This window comes from Hippopotamus amphibius, chromosome 2, assembly GCF_030028045.1.
Source record: "Hippopotamus amphibius kiboko isolate mHipAmp2 chromosome 2, mHipAmp2.hap2, whole genome shotgun sequence".
In the NCBI taxonomy this organism is placed as follows: domain Eukaryota; kingdom Metazoa; phylum Chordata; class Mammalia; order Artiodactyla; family Hippopotamidae; genus Hippopotamus; species Hippopotamus amphibius.
The window spans coordinates 212,530,535-212,556,242 of record NC_080187.1 but is presented as its reverse complement, the minus strand read 5'-3'; the positions used below and the strand labels follow the sequence as shown (position 1 = coordinate 212,556,242).

At 34.9% G+C, this 25,708-nt stretch overlaps 1 protein-coding gene across 11 annotated transcripts in view; it reads left to right on the top strand.

The window, feature by feature from the left end:
* MYO9A (myosin IXA) overlaps positions 1-25,708 on the top strand; it is a 262,701-nt gene that overhangs the window by 171,276 nt on the left and 65,717 nt on the right. For 7 of the 11 annotated variants that reach the window (XM_057723187.1, XM_057723183.1, XM_057723186.1 and 4 more), the window contains 9 exons: positions 2,520-2,600; positions 4,331-4,441; positions 5,291-5,413; positions 7,940-8,089; positions 8,919-9,238; positions 9,832-11,436; positions 14,592-14,691; positions 15,205-15,420; positions 22,831-22,943. In XM_057723187.1, coding sequence (XP_057579170.1) covers positions 2,520-2,600; positions 4,331-4,441; positions 5,291-5,413; positions 7,940-8,089; positions 8,919-9,238; positions 9,832-11,436; positions 14,592-14,691; positions 15,205-15,420; positions 22,831-22,943 — 2,819 coding nt within the window. The remainder of the gene's footprint in view (positions 1-2,519; positions 2,601-4,330; positions 4,442-5,290; positions 5,414-7,939; positions 8,090-8,918; positions 9,239-9,831; positions 11,437-14,591; positions 14,692-15,204; positions 15,421-22,830; positions 22,944-25,708) is intronic. The other 4 variants (XM_057723189.1, XM_057723181.1, XM_057723185.1 and 1 more) reach the window with 3 other exon arrangements.

The window sequence follows — 25,708 nt, the reverse complement described above, 5'->3', positions numbered from 1 at the left end:
TCCTTGGCCTAAGGGTTTTTCTAACTTTGGGTTTTTTGGCAGAAGTTTGAGTTCTCTGCATAAAGGCCCATTGGTTTGAAGAAAATAACCTACTTCTGGTTCTACCTCTGGAACTAGGAATTAAGTCATTACCCAAACTCAACCAAGCTGATTTTTATTCTTGAACATGTATCTAAGTATTCTGTTTTCTACAGTAGATACAGATTGGTTTTATAGTGAGTGAAAAAGATATCTAAAGAGGAGTATTTTTTTCAAAAGTGATTTATTTGTAGCAGCAGAAAGTGAACCAGTGGATGCCTAAGACTCTGGGCGGGAGCAGTTATTGGCTGCAAATGGGCAGGAGGGGACCTTTTGAGGGGAAGGGTGGAAGATTTCTAAATCTGGATTGTAGTGATGGTTGCACAATTGTATAAATTTACTAAAAAGTCATTGATCTATACACTACAATGGATACATTTTTATAGTATGTAAATTGTAATTCAATAAAACTGTTAAAAACAGAAAGTCACTAATAAGAAAATGAAAGGGCAAGCTACAGAGTATTTGCATATACTTGCTGTACATCTGAAAAACACCTTATATGTGGAATATACAAAAAACCACAAATCAGTTCTTAAAAAGACAACCTAATAGAAATGGGCAAAGGTCTTGAACAAGCAAAACTCTCTTATATCAAAAGATATTATCCAAAAGGCCTATGAGCCTATCAAATACATCTTCAATATTGTTATTCCTTAGGGAAATGAAAATTAAAACTGCATATAAGGCAATAATACTATACACTTTCCAGCATGGATGAAATAACAAAGATTGATTATGCAAAGTATTGGCAAGGATGTGGAACAACCAGGATTTTTATATATTGCTATTGAAATATAAATTAATGTAGGCATTTTGAAAAATGGTTAAAAGACATGTAGAAGATTGTTCATAGTAACTTTATTCCTAACTGCCCAGACTTGAGCAACCAAATATCCATCCTAAATAGATAATTTAATTGTGGTTTAGTCACATAATGAATCACGACTATATAGTCCTGAAAATGACAAGATACAATTGTATGCAACAAATACAAAATAGTACATAGTGTATCTTTCTTTTTATATAAAGTTTAATAGTAGGCAAACTGACTTAGCATCTTGGAAGTCAGGATAACGATTACTCTTGGTTGAGGTGTGGAGAGTGGAGGCAGGTAGCTTATGTACAGTTATCTTGCTAAATTCAGTGGGATGGAGCAAAGAGGGACTTCTGAGGTTCTAATTTATTCATTGATTTGGGCTCTGGTTTCAAGAGTGTATTCCCTTTGTGAAAATTCATCATATTTATGATTTAAGCATTTTATATTATGTATATTATACTACAGTAACACACACAAAAAGAACACCTAAAAGTAAAAGAATGTGTATATTGATGTAGTATATATGACAGCAGTAACAGGAGTCTATATATGATTGTAAGGCTTCTAAGTTTTACTTGAAATCATAGAATATTGACTCTAAGTATACTGTGCAGTTAGGTTAGTATATTGTTATCCATAAAGCAGACACACACACAAAAAGCAGTACAAAGAGATGTAGCTGAAAAACCAGTAGATAAATAGAATACTAATAAACAGAACATGTTATCTGACCGTAATTAAACCAGAAGTCAATTTAAAAAAAGATAACAATCCCCAAATATTTGGAAAATTAAAAAGACATCTAAATAATACATGAGTCAAAGAGGAAGAACAATTTAAAAAATATTTTAAAGGGAATGAAAATAAAATACCAGAATTTGTGCAGTGCAGCTAAATCAGTATTCTAAGGTTAATTTATAACATTAAATGCTCTTATTAGAAAAGGGGAAAGGCCTCAAGTTAGTAATCTAAACATCTACCCTAAGAAACAAGAAAAAGGAAAACATTAAAACCCAAAGTAAGCAGGTGTGAAATCATAAAGTAATCAGTGTAATCAAAAACAGAAAAGTTAATAGAGAAAAACCAGTGAATTAAAAAAGCTGGTTTGTTGAAAATATCAGAAAATTTATAAACCTCCAGTCAGACTAATCTGGAAAAAAAGAGGCAAAGCACAGATTATCAGCATTAGGAATGAAAGAGGGAACATCGCTACATACTCAAACATTAAAATTGAAGCAGGGGACCAGTACCTTCCTGGATACCCTACTGGATGTGTTTCCCAAAGTTGCTCTGAGACTGCATGAGTTTCAATAACGTTGTTTCATGAAATGTGAAGAAAAGTAAAGAATTTATTGTAGTTTTAAATTCCTATAAAATATATCTGCAATATTTACCATTGCCAGTCTGTCAGCTTTAATGTTAAACTGCCGTCCTCGTCCTTAACTGTCCTCAGTTTAATCAGTGTGGCAAGGTACACAATTTGCTTTTCAGAAACAAACCTATTTCTATGTATACCACTTTTTTTTTCCATATTTTACCAACTTTGTTGTTTATATTTGTAAATCATTTGTTGCCAGTTTGGAATGAGAGGAAGTGCTAATTATGTTCTTTTGTATTGCAGGCCTCATTAAGCAAGCTGATGGAAACACTTGGTCAAGCAGAACCATATTTTGTAAAATGCATTCGCTCTAATGCTGAAAAGGTAAAAATGTCTGTAAATGATTGAGCTTCTAGCTCAGTTTACTTCAAACCAAGCTTTAAATTCTTTCTAAGGAGAATAAGTAGAGGGCAAGAGTGATCTATAATCTTTGTAAGGAAAACAGTGTTCTGTATTTTCTATGAATATCCTTCTAATTTCCGCACTTAACCTGCCTGTAAAGTATTTATGTGGGTTCAAGTTAGCATCTCGGAGAATTTATCATCTATTACAGAAGGAAAATCTCTTGAAATTCCATCATATAAAAGAATTTTAAGCAACTTTTGTTACCCCCAAGAATAATCTCTACTTTAAATATAAGGTATCAGTCATTCTTACAGAATTTATGTGGCATTTCTCATGTTTAGAGATTCTTGTCTCTTTAAAATAGGGAAGATACTCGACATTCTTGATTCCCCTTGTTTTATATGACAGTTCTGCTAATTAGAACTTTGCAAAATATATCTATTACGTGTAAACAGTTGTCGTCTTTATGTCATCATAGGAAAAAAATAGTTCTAGCCCAAGCTGCTAAAATGTAGTGGGAATTAGTTTCGGCTTTCTTAATTCTTAAGAATCAGTCTCCAACTTAGATGAGTTACTTGACCTTTCTATGCCTTAAATATTTTCATCTGTGTAAGAATATACTGTAATTGTAGGACCAAACTCATAGTGTTTTGTGGACACATATCAGTCAACACCTATAAAGTACTTATAATGCTCCTGGCCCAAACTAAGTGCTTAGTAAACGTTAGCTATTCTATCACAGTGACAAAAAAGGAAACCGTTTTATTTACAGTTAAATTGAAGTTTGAGTCCCTATTATTGAGACCTTCCTATACAAAGAGTTCAGTTAATACAATATTTAAGGGAACAAAATAAGTACTAAATAAATGTTAACTGCTGTTATTATTTAACATAAATTGTCCACTTGACTTTTTTTTTTTCTTGACAGCTGGTATACCCCATCTTTTTGCAGGAAAATGTTTGGGATTGCCTTTGTGGATCATTGAAAGTAGTATTTAAAGAATAGGAAGAAATATCAGAAGTTGCAAATACATTCTCTTTTGAATGTCTAAAAACATGCCTGTGAGATACCTAGGAGTGATTGTGTCGTGACTGCGGTGATGAGTGAATACCTCCCTTTAGCCTCTTCCCTGTCGATGCCTATACAATGAGAGATCAGTTCTCAGGGACTATACGAATTTTTTTTTTTTCAATGTGTCATACCAGTATCATCAGCAAAAACTAGGGAAGTAAACTATTTTAACCTTGTACTAATCATACAAGAAGTATCTGTCAGCTCTCAAGTTAACCAAAGCAGCTGGAAGAGTGTGAAGTTAAGTGGTTTCTGAGTGAGATCGTGGATAAAATCTTAATAAAAATACAGTCTTGACTATGTATAAGTAAGTTAATCTTGTTACAAATTTTATAGTGACTAGACTATGTGGCCTGTGGGCAGCTACATTCCTTTTGTGCTTTGAAGGCCCTCTTTTTCTGCAAGTAGAGAAACCTGGAAGTTTGGTGTCTCTTTTTTTCCCTTTGGTCAGGCAGTTAGAACTTTTCTGAAGCTTCCAGCTGGGGAGGTAAGATTGTCCCGTCACCTCTGCTGTATCTTAACCAGACAGCCTCCAGTCAATTCCTAGATTCAAAACTTAACTACACTTATAAGACAAACGTTTATTTGGAGATCCATTCTTCTGGGGTTAATCTTTTTTCCATTTGCTTTGTTTTAGTTGCCATTAAGGTTCAGTGATGCGTTGGTACTTAGACAGCTTCGGTACACTGGGATGCTGGAGACAGTTCGAATTCGCCAATCAGGATACAGCTGCAAATATTCTTTCCAGGTTATGCTTTTATAGTGATATTTAAATATATATGTACGTCAAGTAAATTATTCCTGTCTTGCTTATTTTTTATTTGGGGCTCACGTTTATTTCTCTTAATTCTTCCTTTCCATTCTATCTTTTGTATACAGAATTGAAGAGGGATAGAGAATACTCATTTCCATTGAATGACAGCAATCTCATTAAGCTTGTGTTGTAGCAGAATCCACTACTTGGCTATTCTCATTTGATCTGAATGTTTGCTAATATAAATTTACTCATAACATGGCAGTTCTTCACACTGATTACTTCAGTAATTGAAATACTTCCATCAGAGCTACCTAGTTCAAAAGAAAAGATCCCATTTGATTTTTCCTAAAGTTTTCTCGCAGGATTTTCTTTCATAGGAGGCTGCCAACAAGGCTCACAACTATTCTTATCAGCTACTGATGAGAATATTTTGAAGCTTTTCAGCAGCTGAGCAGGTCTTTACCGTTGAGGGAAAGCTTTATTCTCAGTTATACCCTGAAATAGCTGCCACCTTTGCTTATTTTTCTGCTAAAAAATTCAGATTCTTGTTAAATAACTTTTTTGTTGCTCTTTAGTACAGCTTTCTCAAAGGGAGAATTAGTTTCTGCCCTTCTTTTCTTCTTTCATTCCCCTTTGATAACAAAATATATAGAACTCAGTCTCCCCCCCCCATTTTACTAATTAACCTTTGTAATATTTTAAATTAACAAGTAATTTCTTAGTTTCACTCTGTTTAAAATAATGAGGAAAAGGATCAATAAAAGGACAATTAGCTAGTTTAGAATTTTGTTTACATATAATTCTCTTGTGATTTTACAACATTTTCTTTTCATTTTTCAGGATTTTGTGAGCCATTTCCACGTACTTCTTCCCCGAAATATTATTCCATCCAAATTTAACATTAAGGATTTCTTCAGGAAAATAAATCTTAATCCAGATAATTATCAAGTTGGAAAATCCATGGTAAATATAGTACATACAGCTCTTGTCAAAATTGAGTGCATTTTTGTATTTAAGTAATATGGCAGTCTTTGCCTAGGAGAATGTTTATAAGAAAGATAATATACCAGATATGATAAGAAAATTGATTAGGCCAAGACTTTTACTTAATAATATAGTCAGTATTAATCAAAGAACATATGGCCAATACTCTAGAGCTGCCTATAATTTTAATGCTTAAAAAGCATCTCTTCCTAGGTACTTTGCAACTCAGTTTGTCCAAAGTGACCTTATACAGATTTCCCTACTGTCTTTAACTAAACAGCTACTCCTTTTCTCTGTCACCTTTCTTCAAGTTTCTTAGGCTAGAAACCATGATCATATTTGGCTTACCCTTTACTTTAATCATTTTACAAAGTTCTGTTTTTTTCTTACAGGTGTTTCTCACATCTCTTCCTTTTTTCTTCATTCCTACTGTTTCCATTTTAGTTCTGTTTTGTAGCTCTCACACATCTCTTATAGTAAACAGATCCATCATCTGATGCCAGTCTATTTGTTATTCCATTTAACTCATTCTACCCATAGTATCAAAATCATCATCTGAATATACTTCTTTATGTCAGCTTTCTGTTCAATAATAATCCCACGATAACCTGCTCATTGAATCTAAACATCTTTCTCTTTTTCAAGAACCTCCGTGTTGTGACTTCTCACTATTAATTGTTCCATTGTCTCCAGTATATCCCTTTATTCTTATTTCCAATTTCTTGTTTTGCTCAGGTGGGGTCCTCTGTCTTTTGACCTTGTAAGCTTACTGTTTTTCTCTTTGGGTATTTAATATGAGGGTCAGTCAAAAATTATCCACACTCTGGTTATATTAAAACTTCTGTTGGCTGCACTGTCTTATCAGAGCTTTCGGTTCAAGGCTACTGTCTCCCCAGTCACTGCTGTGTAGGTGTGAACATGTTACATCAGTTCATTTGTAACTGTGGTGCGAGTAAAAATGGATGCCCCACTTGTGATTTGCACAAAAGAAGAGCAGCGTGCAGTGATTCGTTTTTTGTGGTCTGAGGGTGTACTTGGTGCCATTATTTATCAAAGACTTTGTGCTCAGTATGGAGGAGGTGTTTTGTCGCAAAGAAATATGTATAAATGGATAGAGAAGTTCAAGGAAGGTTGCACAAGTGTTAGCTATCAAGAAGGAGCCAGACACCCATCCACGTCCATGGCTGGTAGCAACATTGAGCATATACCTGAAATGATTCTGTCGAATAGACGAGTGACAGTGAATTATGTGGCAAACCATTTGCAAATCAGCCATGTCTCTGCCTATGAAATAATCCATGACAGACTTAGGTTTCGAAAAATTTGTGCTGAAGTCTAAACTTTGGATTAAACGCAGAGGACTGCCATCGAAGGGCGTTGTGATCTTGCATGACAATGCACATCTGCACACTTCTGCCCACACTGTCAACACTCTGCAGAAACTTCATTTTGAGGTGTTAGAGCATCCTCCCTCCCTATAGTCCTGATCTTGCTCCATCAGTCTTTCACCTGTTTGGTCCCCTGAAAGCAGCCCTACGAGGACGAAGATTCACTTCTGATGAAGAAGTGAAGACAATGGCGCATTCATGGCATGCAGCTCAGCCTGAAACATCTTTTAATGAGGGAATACGAAAGCTTGTTGACAAATGGACAAAGCGTATTGAAAAGCAAGGATGTTATGTCGAAAAATGATGTATTTGTCTTTTCTAAAAGTGAATTAAAATAAATTCTACAGCCAGAGTGCGGATAATTTTTGACCCACCGCGTATCTATCAGTACTTTTTAAAAATCCTTTTTTATTTTTGACAAAAATGAGGGGTGATGAATATGCTAATTAGTTTGATTGTGGTAATCATTTCAAAATGTTTATACATACATCAAAACATCACTTTGCACATCTTAAATATATACAATTTTTAATATCTACTTGCTCTTAAAGTTGAAGTGCAAATCCTATTTCCAAAGGGACTATGTCTAAGTTATCTTTGTATCCCCCTAAATTCCTAAAGATTTATAATAGAATGAAGGAGTAAATAAGTAAACTGATTAATAGCTTTAGACAGCAAGAAGGCTTTGATGCATACTGGGTTTCAAAAAGACTATCATTATTGGTTTATTCCTTTTATGATCAAACTTTAAAATCTATGGTTGTCATCTTTTTCTCCCCCACTCCAACATGCTTGAAAAATAGGACATACTAATGTTACCAGCACTACCTTGGCTCCTGATGGCGGTGAAGTTCCCAAGAGAATAATGTATCACAGTCTCTGTTACTGGGATTTTTGTACTGATGCTCATGTTTCCAGTTCCCCTTCTATATCCTAATGCCTCCTTTCCAATTTGAGAATGACTTCTTTAACTAAGTCAATAGAAATATGTATCAGCACTGCTTGTACATGTCTGCCACTGTACCTCTAGAAAAGCTTGCCAGAGGAACAATGACGCATGAAGTAAATTTCTCATTTCTTCCTAAGCTGTATTCCTCTCCTTTTTTCCTTCTGGTAGGTGTTCCTCAAGGAGCGGGAACGACAACACCTACAAGATCTACTTCACCAAGAGGTGCTCCGCAGAATTATATTGTTGCAGCAATGGTTCAGGGTCTTGCTGTGTAGGCAGCATTTCCTCCATCTGAGACAGGCATCCATTACCATCCAGGTGGGAAACAAAGGATTGTTTGCATGAGATTGGCTAGTTTATTTAGGCTGTGTTTTAGTAGCTAGAGCTGTTTTACTGTGAAACATTTAAGTAAGAATGTAAATTTCTTCAGCGGTGAGAATGTGCCCTACTCATTTTTTAAGTGTTCACAGCATCCAACAGATTACCTGGCATATTAATAATAGACTATTAGTAAATATTAATGGAGTTCATTTGAAATTAAGTTGAATGTATGGTTGTAATGTCTTGCGAGGTATGATTAGGGGCAGAGGAGTTATGTGCCTTAATTTTTGTTGACAAGTTATTTTTAGTTTTCTGAGTGATATTTGAGAATTATATGTACGTTGTTGTTGTTATGTGTTCATTTTGGGTGAAAGGTATCATATCTTACGTTTATCTTTTATTTTCTCCCTCATTGATTTCTATGACAGCTGTTTTCCACAGGACCTTTTCTGTTTGTACAAGAAAACCTTTAATATTTTAATCTTTGAAATGTATCCATGTTGACGTTAAACCCATTAGTACTGGCAAGTGTAGGTGAGAATATAATGTAATTTGTTAAAATTAATTTGTAGGGCATGAAAGCATCAAGAGATTTTAAATTATTTTAAGTTGTATAATTAACTTCATCAAGGTTATATTATCTAAAATAGTTACTTTAGTCAGGCATATCTGGAAAAGGAAACTTTTTCTTACTTTAAGCACCCACAATTTAGCTGTTTAGCCCCTTAACCTCCAGTTACGACGTAAGCAATTTTTTCTTTTTCCTTTTTTTTCTGTGAAAATGTGTTATATGGCTACAGTTTTCATTATTTTGTCTTCCTCACAGCGATTCTGGAGGAATTACCTAAATCAGAAGCAAGTCAGAGATGCAGCTGTGCAGAAGGATGCTTTAGTTATGGCTAGCGCAGCCACTCTTCTTCAAGCCTCCTGGCGCGCTCACTTAGAGAGGCAGCGGTATTTGGAGCTCCGAACTGCAGCCGTCGTCATCCAGCAGAGATGGAGGGAGCACTGTAGGCGGAGGCACATGGCTGCTATCTGCATACAAGCGAGATGGAAAGGTTACAGGGAAAGTAAGAGGTATCAAGAACAAAGGAACAAAATTATCCTTTTGCAATCACTATGTAGAGGATTCAAAGCAAGACAAAGGTACTCTTTGTTGCTATAATAATTAACTCTTCACTTCTCAAGATACTTTGCTTATATGTCTGCTCTAACATGTGCCTAACTTGCGTTAGAATTGGTTATGAACAGTTTGTCTTCTCCACTAGACTGTGATACTCCCAGCAATTTTAAACCGCATTGTGCAGTCTATAATAGAAGCTAAGTAAGTGTTTACTGAGTTAAATTGGATTGAAAACCTACATGGTCTCTGGTTATAACTGCTAAGAGTTAACTTTCACAGTGCGTTGAATCCTCAAAAATTCAATTGTTTTTACCTTAAGAAACTTTAATTTCATTTTTAAAGTTTATCTTAAAATAATATATTATTAAAATGAGAGCTTTGCCTCTGAGTTAACTTATGCTTTGACTAGAATGCCCAATTAGGAATAATACACTTAATAAAATATCATCTCACTCATAGAAATAGAATTATGAAATATGTATCCAAATTGGTTTAAGAAATAATATTATAAAAAGAAAATTTTTGAGACTTTCCAATTTTAAAAAAATTCTCAGTAAATGTATTCTCTCCAGTGGTAACCAAGAGATATCTCTAATCTATTTTTTTTTATATGTAGATTTAAAGCTTTAAAAGAACAAAGATTAAAAGAAACAAAGCTAGAACTTGGATTGGCAAATATCAAGCCATATGGAACTCTGGAAATTCATGGTTCAGACCCTTCAGAATGGGAGGATTGTTCATTTGACAACAGAGTAAAAGCCATAGAGGAATGTAAATCTGTGATAGAGAGTAATCGAATTAGTCATGAAAGTTCAGTGGATCGCTTGAACGAGTCCCCAAAAAAGCGGCAGGAGAGAGCCAGAAGTCACAGTGGTGTGGACTTGCAGGGAGATGTGATTGTCAGAGAGAGACCCAAGTCCTTGGAAGATCTCCACCAGAAAAAAGTGGGTCGGGCCAAAAGAGAAAGTCGGAGAATGAGAGAACTAGAGCAAGCTATATTTAGTTTAGAATTGCTTAAAGTCCGTTCTCTTGGTGGTGTGTCTCCTTCAGAAGAACGTAGGTGGTCTACGGAACTGATGCCTGAGGGCTTTCAGTCTTTACAGGGTACACCTGATAGTGAAAGCTCTCAAGGAAGCTTGGAACTTCTGAGCTGTGAGGAAAGCCAAAAGAGCAAACTGGAACCCATAATTCTAGATGAAGGAGACTTGCCGTTTCTATCACCTAAGATATCTAGCAGTCCCAGTTTTGATTTACAGGACAATGCCCTCAGTACCTCAAGTGAGACTAACTATACGTTGATTCAAAAGGGGGCACCTTCTGACTCAGTGCATTTAAAGAATGGGGCTATGAAGGAAAAACTGGTTTGCCGTTCTGAATCTATTACCTGTAAACCACAGCTGAGAGACTCCTTTATTTCAAATAGTCTGCCTACATTTTTTTATATTCCCCAGCAAGACCCACTGAAAACAAGTTCCCAACTAGACACAAGTGTCCAGAGAAACAAACTATTGGAAAGTGAAGAAACACTTCCATCTCTTACTTTGGATATCAACAGGGAAGCCAGAAAGTACCACTTCCCAGGGGAAAATCAAGTTGTTGCTTCTTTGAATACAGATTCTTCTAATACTGTGCTTAAGAAGTTAGAAAAGCTAAACACTGAGAAGGAAGAAAGGCAAAAACAGTTGCAGCAGCAGAATGAGAAAGAGATGATGGAACAGATTCGCCAGCAAACAGATATTTTAGAAAAGGAGCGTAAAGCCTTTAAGACAATTGAAAAGCCGAGAACTGGGGAGACTTTTCTGGTATCATCTTTCCGTCAGTCAAAGCAAAGACTAGAGAGGCCATCCTCTCTCCTCATCCTGAATACCCCAGATAAGGACGAACCCAGTGCAGTTGGGACTCCATCAGTAACTGTAAAAGATGCTGCTCTTGCCCCAAAAGACAGTCACTCTACTCACTTACCCTTGAGGGACCGACCTGTCACTCTCTTCTTTGAAAGGAAAGGAGGCCCATGCCAATCTAGTGCTGTCAAGGAATTATCCAAAGCAGACAGAGTTTCCACCCAACTGAATGCAGCCTGTAAACTCTCTAATAATCGCATTTCAAAAAGAGAACACCTTAGGCTGGCTCAGCCTTGTAGCCACAAATCTGATGACCCTTTCAGAGATGGAAGTACTAGGGCCATTTTCTTCACGCCAAAGGAAAATATGAGTAGTTCTCTGTAAGTGAAGTCTTTATTTACTTTTGTGTATAAATGGGAAACTTTGGGGAAATTTTCATTGAGGTGCCTTGATCTGCCTCAACTATTTGTATGGGTGCTACTCAAATTAGCTATTTTCTGTATGCAAAAAAATTTCCTAATTGTTGACTCTACCAGCCACCTGAAATTGGAAATAATTACACCCTAGCAGTCTTTGACTAAGCACAGAAAGCAGGGTTTTCGGTTCCTCCATTAAGTGAGATAGCATTTGTGAAGGGCTGTACAGTGCCTGGAAACTTAGTAGGCATTCAGCAATTGCTGGTTGCCCTAGAGCTGTTAGGTGTAGCAGTCCAAGCTTGTTAGTATCGGGCTTTGAAGTTAATGTGCTTTCTCACAGCTATTGGCCTATTTATGGTCTTCATTGAGTTCTTGTTACTTTTTTTTTGGTGGGGGAGGTGGGATCAAAACCACATAAAATTTACCATCTTAACCATTTTAAAGTGTACAGTTCAGTAATATTAACTATGTGCACATCGCTGTGCAAGAGATCTCTAGAACTTTTTCATCTTGCAAAACAAACTCAATTATCCGTTGAAAGCAACTCCCCTTTTCCCCTTGGCCGCAGCCCCTGGCAACCACCATTCTACTTTCTGTTTCTAAAAATGTGACCTCTTTTTAAGTTTAATTTAATTTTTTTTTTATTTTTATTTTTGGCCACATCACGTGGCTTGTGGGATCTTAGTTCCCCAGCCAGGGACTGAATCGGAGTCTTTGGCAGTGAAAGTGTGGAGTCTTAACCACTGGACTGCCAGGAAATTCCTTGTGACTATTTTAGATACCTCATATAAGTGGAAGTTCTTTATACTTTTAAGTTGTCTTAACTAGTGGTAGCTGTGAGAAAGCATTTCTTAAGTGGTACCTAAAAACAAATTTGATAAAATTTAAGATATTTGTATTAAGGCTATGTATACAGTGGATTCTTTCAGCTCTTGAGGGAGAATAACACTGTATAAATGAAAGGAGGGCTATATCTTAGGGCTAAACAAGTTAAATTTAATATTAACTATAAAAATAACTTTTTCTCATCATAACCTGAACTTTTAAATCTTTCCATGTTTAAAATTACATGCAGATTTTATAGAATCTCTTTGTAAATATGGGCAAGAGATCATTGATATTTTATTTTTCCACTAATAATTTTTATAGAGGATTATGAAATGCAGTTGGACTACGTGACAACTTGTGATCCTAGTCCTGCCCATTAACACAGAGATTGCCCAGAAGTTCAAAGACTCTGTGTAGCATATAAGCCCTTCAGACAGTGTTGAAACATATTATTTTGTCATTCTGATTAAGTTTAGTTATGTGAGGGGGTGTGTGTGTGTCTGTGTGTGCATGTGTATAGTTGTTACATCCATGAATCTGTTTTGTAGAAGACTTACAGATTTCAAAAACATTAATCATCCTTGTGAATGATTCCTTTTATCATCTTGCCAAGATAAAGTCTTGCAGCTACTTGACCTAGCCTGCGTTACCTTATTAACATCGGTTTATCTTCCAGATGATTATGTATCAGCATGAAAGCTTAAGTAAAATTCATACTTCACATCTTCTCTTGTTCTATAAGTAATACTAGAAACATTTGCATTTTATAGAATCATAAATGTTAGTGTTTCCAAGTTATAATATCTAGTCTAGTTCCCACATATATTATGGATGAGGTCACTGGTGCCCATGGGGGTGAAATAACTTGTAAAAGGTCTCATATTTAGAGAAAGAGCTGAGACCAGAATTTGAGTTTCCTAATTAGAAATCAGCATTGGGGGTCATGATTAGGAAGTAACATTAGATTAGTGTTTTCTCTATGCCATAGTGGTGATAAGTACATAGTAGTCTTCATCTGGTTAGTAAGGGAGAACAAAGAAGTCATGGAGAAACTTAGAAAAAATGCTGTGAGTTTAAAAGTTAGTTAGGATGGTCAGGGGCTATCAGAGGTCCTGTTAATTGTTTCTCTTTTGGAGAACAAATCAAAGATAAATGGCCCAACTGTGGCAAGAGAGATTTTAATAAGCAAAAGGGAATCTTTCAGGACAACCTAGGCTTGCTGGACTTGATTATACACTGGTCAGAAAGGGAGATCTCTGAGAAACTTTTAACAATAAGAAAGATTGGCATATAATTAGGTTTGTTTAGGGATTATTGCATAGGGCAAAGGACAAGATAACCTAGGCCTTCATTTATAAAAATTAAGTGGAAGATTTTGAATGCAAGGGCAATTAGTCTGCCGAATGATATTATGTTAGTGTCTACTTTAAACTTAGCAGTGTGCTAGAAGGTAAGATATGATTTTAAGTTTACCGCCTGCTAAGAAGAGATTAGTGATATGTTATACAACTTTTAAGACTCATGGTTCTGAGTTAATATAGATAATTGGGTCACAAATCAAACCTCGGCAAATTCAAGAAAATTGAAATCATATCAAGCATCTTCTCAGACTACAGTGCCATGAGACTAGATATCAGTTACAGGAAAAAAAACTGCGAAAAATACAATCACATGGAGACTAAACAATTCACTATTAAACAGCAATATGTTATTGACAACTTTTAAGACTCATGGTTCTGAGTTAATATAAATAATTGGGGCCATAAAAGTACAGGTTCTGTTCAGATTTTCATGAGACACAGACATTCATTTCTACAGAGAATTTAATGATAAAGCAGTCATATCATGTGGTTATTCAAACAAAATTAAATTTTCACAAATTAACACTGTACCATCTTTATGGTTTGGGGCATACGTCTTATAGCTTGATAACAATTTCTTATTCTGCCAGTGTTGATTTTATTCTGTAAAACTTCAAATTTTAAAACTAAGACAACAGATGAAAGCTACAGAGAGACTGCAGAAAGAAAATTTGCTTATCAATAGAACCATCTCAGTATAAAACAAAGTAATGAGGTCCTCATCATTGGATGGCTACTTATCAGGTATTTTATAATGATTAAAGACCCCTTCTAAGACTAATTCTAAAAGTTTGGGAATTTTGTATTTTCCCTTTCCCATCATCAAATCCATTTCTTTGACCTGGCTTGTTAGACTGTTTTTCATGTACTTTTAAGACTGCTGCCATGAGATATCTGCTAGGAATTGAAATGTAATCCTGTTGTTTTAAGTGTCACCAAGGAAGCTTTAAACAGTGGAAATCCTCAGCTCCATAAACAAGATGAACCAGCTTGGAAATCTGTGAAGTTAACTGGGCCGGGCCAAGGAGAGGTAAGTATTGAATTTTGTTTTATGTATCTTCTATGCAAAATAAATGCATGCTGTTTTGGAAATTATTATTCTTGTAGGTAGAGCACCTCATCTACTCATTTACTCCCAAGTATTTATAGAGAAGGAAGCCGTGAGTAATCTGTTATACTTAGGAGGAGTACTTCAGGCATGGAAGGGTGCCTAAAAATCCAGATTATATTTACAAAAAAGAAGTTGCTGAGGAAAAGAAGGCAATTTATGCAAGTGGCTTTGGTGACTTATTATGGCAGTGAAAGATGACTTCCTTGGCTAGAGAGAAAAACAGGATAGGGTTAGCTTCCATTCTTATTCTTTGTCTAGAGTAATGAATATGGATTGCTTTTGGTTATGGCTGTCACTTCTAGTGGAAAGGGCACAGGGGTGGAGGGGAGGTTTCAAGAAATTCATGAGCTCTATGATGTCTTTCATTGGCATCGTCTCCCCAAAAACCAAAACAAAACATTGTTGTGTTATTTGTTTTATCATTTGGTCAAGCAGGTTGCCAGACCGGCCCATAAAAAGAAAGCTCGAATGGCGCGGACGCGCTCCGATTTCTTGACTAGAGGTACTTTTGCCGATGGGGAGGGGGATACAGAGGAAGATGATTACGATGACATTATTGAGCCCCTTCTCTCCCTTGACCAAGCTTCTCACTCTGAGCTAGGGCCTGCACCCAGCCTGGGTCAGGCCTCTCACAGTGACTCCGAAATGGTAATTTTACAGCAATATATGAAAAATAGGCAACAAGCAAATCTGATGGGAATAGCCTTTGCTAATCTAAAGCTAACCTTCACAGCTTCTTCTCCATATAATGGTTTGTACATAGGAAACCTCAGTGAACACAGCAACTAAAGCTAAACCTTAATTTAATAGGACTTGGATAAAGGGCACTTTAACAGTTTATGTCAAATCATACATTAGGCAAAAAATATTAAAGCTGTTTAACTTAGCACTAATGTAGATGTTTTCTGTGTTATATCTTAAAAGATCTAGAACAGGGAGCCCCAGAATTTTTTTTTGTAAAGGGCCAGATAGTAAACATTTTAGACTTTATGGGTCATACAGTCTCTGTTGCAACTACTTAACTCTACTACTGTAGAGTGGAAACAGCCGTAGGCAATAAGTAAACAACGGTTCATGGCTGTGTTCCAATAAAACTATTTACAAAAACAGGCAATGGGCTGTATTTGACCTGCTGGCCATGGTTTCCTGATCCCTCCGTGGTCTAGTGAATAGGGTGTATGTTAAATAATCCAGTAGCTTTTAACTGAAATGATATTCTCTCTCTTTTTTTCTTTTTTTGTCTTTAAACTTGCTTCCCCTCTGCATTTTTTAGTAATAGAAAATAAACATGAATTTTTAAAATTTAATAAGCACTGCCAAAAATGTTTCCCTGGACCAACCCAGCGAACTAAAAAGCTGTAGATAATTTGAATTTGTATTAATCACAAATTACAACATTGGAGTTATGAGTTATGTTTAAATAAAGCTGCATTAAAAAATAACTATTATCATATCTCAACGTGAATTAGGTATAGATACTTTGATAAGTATGAATGTATTTATGGATATAAAGTGTTTGATTTTGGAGTTGTCCTGGAAAATACAATATGAGTGCCCTACATGTCTATTATGTACTAAAACATTATCACTGAGGAAGTGGGGTGATATGCATTTCATTTCCATGCATATCCTTAATTAAGTTGGGTCTCTAATGTTCTTCTTTAGTATCTGTTCATTATGGGAGAAGCATTTTAGGATGGTGTTCTTTTGACTCATTGCATATTTTATCTTTGAACTATTTTAAGCTGTCTATGCCAAAGACCTAGGTAATTAAAATTTTTGCAGAGTTCCAGAATATTCTCATTGTCTTTAACCTTTGTTGGAGATAGACCCAGTTTTTAAATGGTAATATTTATATTCTAAGAAAGAAAAAATAAAAACCACAAAAACAGAAAAAGGCAATGACCAGTTCTCTAATTAGACAAATGTCATTACCGTGAGCCAAACTGTAGGATTGTAAAAGTTGCAGCCTGTATATCCATTGATATATGTAATTAGAGCCAAAGCCTCCTCTTCAGTGTAGGATAAAATAACTCCACTTTAGAGGTACCCTATTTTTGAGTTATAAATAATGAAACATACTCTATCATATGCTTAGTTGTTAAAAATGAAATTATGTAATGGAGCAAACTAATTTTAATGAAAAGCACTGCTTTATATTTGTAGTGTAAATAGGGAGCATACTTAAATTATTCTCCAAAGTGTACGTAGATTTTTCATTTGTCAAAGAATTTAGCACTTGTAACTGCTATTTTGTTCCTGAGAGTTTCCTTTGTTACAAACTTTAGTCCTTTTGGTGGTAGAATTCTTTCGCACTGAGAACTCTTACTGAGATGAACCAGGAAGTTGGGCTTTCTGCTTGGAGCACTCAGCCCCTGTAAGGGTTCTAGCTGGTAGTCTCTGCCTGTGGTTCTGTTCACCTGCTTGACGGTCACTGCATGCCTGTAGTTGTAGAGCACCCTCCTGCACAGTGTGTTAGTCACCTCTCAGCTTTCTCACTGTCCTTCTGTTTCATTGCTAGCTATTTTAGGAACAGGTGGTGGTTTTCGTTTCTGGTGGACACTTGCATGAAGAAGCTTTGCTTTCTAGAATATGCTGATAGATACCTATTGGGGTTGGGGTGGGAAGGGTAGGGACAGTTTTAAAGTGTGTTTCTGTTTGTTTATCTTGAAAATATGCCATGTTCTAATGTTATCTGATATTGTGAAAATGAAGACTAATTGTTTCTAAATGGAATCTACTGAATTGTCAAAATCCAAATAGCTTCAGGATTTCAAATGGGCTTGATTTTCTGGGCACTGGATATTTTTTTAAAAAATGGATAGTTTTCGTTTTTTGTTTTTTTCTGGACAAAGTGTTTTAATAACTCTGACATTTGCTAAGAAGTGTGTCATTCAGTCTTAGAGGAAACCATCCACTGACCTTTCCAGTTGTGAAATAACTGATCCAATGAGATAAAGACAGAAATGAAGTACCTGAAGGGGGTTTGATAAGCATTCCCTTCTAAGTTGGTAAATTGTTAATTAGTTTGTTACCTGCTGTGGAGAAGTGGAGGTGAGAGCAGTAGTTTCTCTCCTTATGACTTTAGTCTTTTATTTTTTAACTTCCTACTTTTAACTCTGTCGTTTGAGTAACTATTTAGTCTTTGTATGCTGCTTTCACTTAGTTTTTATACCTACCATGTTGATTTTTACCCAAGAACAACAAGTTCTGCTAAGCAATATTTTTTAAGTGGCTTTCATATAGTTTCTTAGTCTCTGAATCATCTGGATGGTGAGTTAATAAAATCATTTCATCCCTTATTTGTAGGATTGGTAAAGGTAACATAGTTTTCTCTGTATAGTTTCTTCTGTCATTCACTGCACTTAAAGCAGTCATCCCCATGGGTATGACTCCCAAACAGCTCTCCAGAATATGTTGCCTTTATCTCCAGTATGATAAAACAAAGTTTTTCATTTTCCCCCCAAACTGCTCTACTTCTTATATTCCTATTTCTGTTTGTTTTTCTCTCAGATACTCTTCAATCTTTATATGTGTTGAATTTTCTTTACTGTCCACTGAACCAAAAACTGCCAGAAAAAAAAAAAAACCCATTGAAGCAAGGCTAAGTTTATTAGCTTATTTTGCAGTAAGGGAAAATCTGCCTTGACTAGGTCTTAGTAATTTCTCAGAAAGGGAAAGTAATTTCAAAGAAAAGGATATTTATAGGATTTTAGGGCCTTGGCTGGTGATTTTGAGGTGGGTCTTGCAAGTTGGAAAACCGGGTGAATTGAACAGAGTTTATGACATAAAAGGTTTAGATTGATGGCCAGTACAGCAGCCACAGCAGCCACAGTATTGAGTACACTTAGTATTTACTTATTTTTTAATATACTGTTTTCTATTTTATTTTGTTTAATTTCTTCAAGCCTGTTAGGTCTCTCTGGTTTTCAGTTTTCTTACTCTTTTTTGTTTTGTTTTGTTTTGTTTTTGGCTGCACTGTACAGCTTACAGGATCTCAGTTCCCTGAATAGGGATTGAACCCCGACCACAGCAGCGAAAACCCAGAATCCTTACCACTAGGGCACCAGGGAACTCCCTACACTTAGTATTTATATGTGTATTTTATTCCCCCCAAAAGTCAGGGACAGTTCATAGCATTGCAACTCTGCTATTTGATATGGTAGAATTTCCCTGTGAAACCATCTGGGGTTAATACTTTTTTTGTGGCATAATTCTTGGATAAGTTCCTCTATTTCTTCTAGGAAAATTAGTCTTTAAAGCTTTCTGTCTAATGGGGTCAATTTTGGCAACTAGTTTTTTCCATTTCATCTAACTTTCAGATTTACTTGCCTAGAGGTCTGGAAAGTAGTCTCATGATTTAAAAAAATTCTTTGTTTCAATGGTTATTTCCCTTCTGTCATTTCTTATTTTGTAGATTTTTTTTCTTTACCCAGTCATTTGTCTATTTTGTTAATTTTTCCCAAAGTAACAGAATTTGGTTTATTTATCATACCTCCTTTTTTTTTCAGTCTCCACTGATTTCTGCTTTTACCTTTATTATTTATTTTATTATGCTTTCTTTTGGTTTACTTTCTTATTTGTCTAGCTTTTGAGTGGGTAATTTAATTCATTTATTTATTTTTATTGGTACAGGTTTGTAAGACTATGAATTTTCCTCTGATCACACTTAAGATGTATCTCGTTTATTCTAAGGAGAAAAGGATTTATTATTTTTTAAGAAAATCTGTAATTTTAGTTTATATTTCTCTTTTTACCCAAAACTTGTTTAATAAAAATTTTTTAGTTTTCAGATGAAGAGTCTGTTTTTTAACTTTTGTTAGTTTCTCGTTTTATTGTATTCTGATGAAAGTATTTATAATGCTTCTATTTGATCAAATTTACTGGTATTTTCTTTGTTACTTAGTATATGATCAATTTTTGTGAGTGTATTATGTGCATTGTTTAAATTGCAATACAGTTGACATACAGTATTGTTACTTTCAGATGTACTATGTAATGATTTGGTATTTGTATACATTATGAAATGATCACCATGATACGTCTAGGAATCATCTGTCCCCACACAAAGCAATTATAACATTACTGACCATACTCCTTATGCTGTATCTACATCTCCATGACTTGTTTATTATTAAACTGAGGGTTTGTATCTCTTAATCCCCTACACCTAGTTCGCCCACCTCTCCTACTCTCCTCCCTTCTGGCAACCATCCATTTGTTCTCTGTATGGATAAGTTTGTTTTTATTTTGTTCAGTTTGTTTGTTTTGATTTTTGATTCCATATAAAAGTGAGATCATGCAATTTTTGTCTTTGACTGACTTATTTCAATTATCATAATACCCTCTAGATCCATACATGCTGTCTCAAGTGACAAGAATTAATTTTTTTAATGGCTGAGTAATATTCCATTTTTTATATATACCACATATTTTTTACCCAGTCACCTATTGATGAGCACTTAGGTTGCTTCTGTAGCTTGGCTATTGTAAATAATGCTTCAGTGGACACTGGAGTGCATATATCTTATATTAGTGGGGGTTTTTTCCTTTGGTAAATACCCAGAAGTGGAATTGCTAGGTCATTTCATAGTTCTATTTTTAATTTTTTGAGGAACCTCCATACCAATTTACATGCCCACCAACAATAAACAAGGGTTCTCTTTTATCCATATCCTTGCCAACATTTGTTGTTTGTTGAATGTGTATTTGATAAGAAGGTGTATTCTCTATTCAGAGTATAAAATGTCAGTGTATATCCATAATCTCTACCTTATTGATTATGTTATTTGTCTTCTATATCCTTATTATTTTTGATCTGTCTTATGCAGAGAATGTGTTAATGTCTCCTATTATTCACTGTGAATTGAGTATTAAGTAGTAGGCTTTTAGTATTAAGAAGTGTCCTTTGTCAGATTCCATGTTTTTTGCTTGAATTCAACATAAACAATAATATCACAGCCTCTGTTTTGTTGTTATTTTCACTTGCCTAGAATACTTTTGCTTACCCCTTTAATTTTAGCCTTTCTGGATCCTTTTGTTTAGTGGTATGTTTTTTACACAGTATAGTTGGGCCCTGTTTTGTGAGCCAAATTAAAAAATTTTTCCCTTAATAGGTGAGTTAAATCTCTTCATATTATTGATGTAACTGATAAATTCTCCACTCCTTCTTATAATTTTGTTATTATTACATTATGTTAAATTTGCTGTGTTTGTTACATTTTTTTGCTCTTTTATTTTTTTAAATTTCTTTTGATGTTTAGGAAAGGTTGTGTTCTTGTTCTGTTGACTGTTTATCTTTATGACTTTAAAAAATGCCTTTAATATTATTTTAATCTAACAATTATACTCTAATCAGTCATTTTTAAATAAATAATATTAACTTAAATAATTTAAAGTAAATAAAATTAATTAAAATTAATTTAATTTACTTCCCCTAGTAAATTACTCATGAAGGTCCATCAGTATTCCCTGAGAGCTTTCTATAGCCTTGATATTTGAGGGCCATCTTGGCTACATATAAAGTCCTTGATTCATATTTTCTTTCTCTGAGTCTTTTGAAAATGCAGTTTTATTGTTGTCTTACTTTTTTTGTTACTGTTGGTAAGTCTGTAGCCAGTCTAAATCTCTTGCCCTTATAAATTATTTGATCTCTTTACTTGCATGCCTTCAGAATTTTTTCTTTATATTTAAAGTTTTGGATATGTCTTTAAGTTGATCATAACAGATTAATTATCCTGTATATCTGCAGGACTCTGTCAATGTATAAATTTTGGTCTTGCCTTATTTTTGAAAAGTTTTCCTGGATTATAGTTTTAAATATTGTGTTCCATTGTTCTGTTTTTCTTGTTTAGGGACTGCAATTACAAACAAGCTTTTTTCTTTTCCTATCTCCCATTTCAGCTACCTTCTCTCTGACCCTTTTTACTTATTTCTTTATGTCATTTTATATGTTTTATTATCTTCCTGCCTTTGTCCCCTTTAAATTCTCCATTTGTGCCTTTTCTGCCTTAGGCATCTTGTAAGTTAATCTTCATTTCACTGTCTTTTTATTTCTTTCCTGAGTTCATTCAACTCTCCTTTCATTTCTTCCCGGTTTTTGTTCTATCAGGGATAACTGTTCATTATCTTGATAACTGCTGTTTCATATTATTTTGTCTAGGTTTTTGTTTTATTTTGTTTCAGGCAAGAGGATAAAACAGGTTCTTGTTACTCCATCTTGGCCAGAAGCACAGAAGTCTGTTCTTTAAATTTTAACAACTCAAGATATTTGCTATTTCTGTTGATAAGGCCATAGTCGTGCAGACCAAAAGGTTAAAGAAAAGCTTGTAACTGTAGAAAAATGAAATATTAGAAACTGACTTGGATAGGTAACAAGAAATTCTGTCCTCCAAATAGTATTGTCTTTAAAGGGGCACACTGTAAACAAATGGAGCAAGAATTATCAATTGAAATTCAGGTTCCACTTTTATAGCCATGTAAGTTGTTCATAATTTAGGCTATTAGTGAGAATAATTATCTTTTATTCTTTGGTCCTTTGGTTTTTCTTATTTATCTTCCTGTGTTCTAGCTCTTTTAAATCCTTAACTGGATATAAGAATCTATAATAGCAAGTTAAGCCATAAAAATAGTTATCATTTTTTTAGGGACAAAAGGAGGTATGAAAAACTATACTTAGTATTCTAGATTTATCATGTCCTGGATCTTTTGTCTCTATCTTTAGATGGTTTTGATTTTTTTCTTACTTTTCCACTTGATATTCTTTTTTTTTTCCTTTCACCCTACTTGATATTCTTTGTTAAATTGTCGGAAAACATGAGCTACCAGTTCCTGTTTAGCATTTTTATTGACCAAAGTTCTCCTTACTTCAGATTACTGTACAAAGTTAATGAAGCTTTTAGTAGGTTTTTTTATTTTAATGAATTTCTGAATAATATGACTATTTTTGTATGTTTTTAATAGGTGTAATTCTCAAATAATTCTATAACCTGAGTTTTAATTATAGCGCTATGATATAATTACTTGGTTTTAAAGTCTTTACATATGTAATTATTACAGACATCACAGCGTTTTTCTTCAGTTGATGAAGAAGCAAAGCTTCATAAGACCATGTCTCAAGGAGAGATTACGAAGTTGGAAGTGAGACAGAAGGCTTCAGATTCAGATATAAGGTATAAAGCATACACTGACTGTTAATAGGGGTAATACGATTTTATTTACTAAGAGACTATAGTTAAATACTGAGCATCTTTTTAAAAGCATAATTGATAGAACAGCTATCAATATTGAAAGTTTTGAAATTTATTTTTCAACAAATACTAAGTACCTACTGTGTGACAGAAACAGAAATAGTTCAGATATATATAATGAGCTTTGTCTTTTTATATGTTCAGCATTGTGATTTGGGCAAAGTCTTTACATCATTATATAACTTAAGATTTTTGGTTGTAAAAGAAGAGATTAGACTAGATGAGATTGAAAATATTTTCCAGTTTTGGACTAGAATTCTGTTCTGAGTTAAGTGTTTTACAAATGGAACTGGAAAAGACTTTCAGGAAATAACTCTGTTCTCTTTAGGAGAGTATATGAAGTTTTTATTTGTCAAGAGTACATCTTTGTACCTGATGGTGTTATGTAAGGCAGTTGGGCCCTCACTGAATACTTGAATATCACATTGAAATTTATCTGGTTCATAACTCTATTAAAGATCACTTTCTCAATGACCATAGAGGCATAATCCAAGGGTAACACAAATCTAGAGTAGATAATTCTGGAGATCAAATTTTCGGGAAACAAAATATAACATAGTAGAAAAAACATATAGGTGGAGATAGCAGATTAACTATACAAATTTAATTTCCACATCCTCCTAAAATAACAAAACCTATACAGGACAAAAACAACAACAACAACAAAACAACAGGAGACAGCAATAATAAAAATGTGGAATCCGAAAAGTAAATAGACAGATTTTAAATATCTTAATAGATAGGAAAACTGAATCCTAACCAACTGGGTAGAGCTGAGAAAGAAGTATTTGGCCCCCTGGTCTTCCCCAGTCCCAGCAGAAAACAGGAGATTTATTTTCTGGAAAGGATAAAACAGAAGATTTCTGCACTTGGAGGTAACCAGATATAGTTGAGGATTGAGGTACATATTTGGAACAGGGGGGTTTAATGAATGTTTACATGCTGAATGTTAATATCCCCCAGATTTTTTTCTGTATTCAGCTTCCACATTTCACATACCCCCTAAACAGATGATTCAAAGAGTCTTTGGGACTTTTGTCCAACCCTCAAGGAAAGACCTAACGATATTGGTATCGGGGCTCTCCCTACAAACTGGACAGCCAGATAACCCTACAAGGATGACCACAGTTTGAAAGCCCCACCAATGCACACTAGAGCTTCCAAGCAGCTTGTTTATACCCTACTTTTGATCACCGCACATTTGAGGAGACATCTTAAATGAAAGAAACTAAAACTAATGAATAAAATATAACTTGTAAACAATAACCTATACAGGGGAAAGAAAACTTCAAGACAAATAAAACTATCAATAGACCTTCTGCATAAATAAATACAACTACATTCATGAAACCAAACAGAATACTTGAAAGAGAAACACTCGTAATAAAAAAGAGCATTTGAAAATTGAAACTGTGAGTGCCTAAAGAAGTTAGAAGAGTTAGAAAGTTGAGGACATCTGTCAGAAAGTTGAGCAGAAAGACAAAGGGATAGAAGAGACAAGAAAAGATAAGAAAATTAGAGGAGCAATTCAGGGCATCCAGTGACCCACTTATAAGAGCTCTGGAAAGATACGACAAAGAAAAATAGAGTAATTCAAGTCAACTTCACAGAACCGAAGGACTTGAGTTTCTATAGATTGAAAGGGCCCCCTGAGGGCCAACATAATGAATGAAAATAGACCCATACCAGAAGACACGTCATCATAAAACAATAGAGACAAAAGAAATCTGTATTACAGTGGTGAAAGTTGCTTTTCAAGTGATGGTTGTTGCACAGCAGTCACTGAGGGAACCATGCCAGATTAGAGCACGTTAGAAGGCTCTGGGAAAGATTTCTTCAAGAACATGGAACTGATGGAGTACCTACTATGTTTCAACATGTTGAGAAGAGATATTCACAAATGCGGAAACACTTGAAGGTGAATTAGATAGGAAAGTGAGCAAATGTAACACAAAACACTGACTCTAAAAAAATGTAGGTTATGGAGGGTAGTATATGCCTCAGTTGTGAATATTATTTACATAGTACAAATAATTAGTGAATACTTCTAAAAGAAAATACTATATATTGACCTAACTACAATTATGATATTCTGTTGGGAGAACATCTGATTGTGGAGGGTATATAACTGGAGTGTTGGAATACGCTTAATTATTATCTTAATTATTACAAGTGTGATAGCAGTATAAGCATGGTAAATATTTTAAAAAATCAGTTAAATAAATTCAAAAGAGTTGCTCTAGGGAGCAGAAAAGGAATGAGAATGGCAGGAAAATGCTATCATTTGTAATAAGCCTTGTAGAACAATTGCTCATATGGATGTATAAGCTTATTAATAAGCTATTAAAAAAAGAAGGAAGCATGGATAAAAAAAAACATGGGTTTCAAAAGCAGACAGACCTGGAGGGGAAGAATCAAGATGGTGGAGCAGGAGGACGTGCGCTCACTCCCTCTTGCGAGAGCACCAGAATTACAACTAACTGTTAAACAGCCATCGACAGAAAGACACTGGAACTCACCAAAAAAAACCACCCCACATCCAGAGACAAAGGAGAAGCCGCAGTGAGATGGTAGGAGGGGCGCAATCGCATTAAAATCAAATCCCATAAATGCTGGGTGGGTGACTCACAAGCTGGAGAACAGTTATACCGCAGAAGTCCTGAGGGTTCTGAGCCCCACGTCAGGCT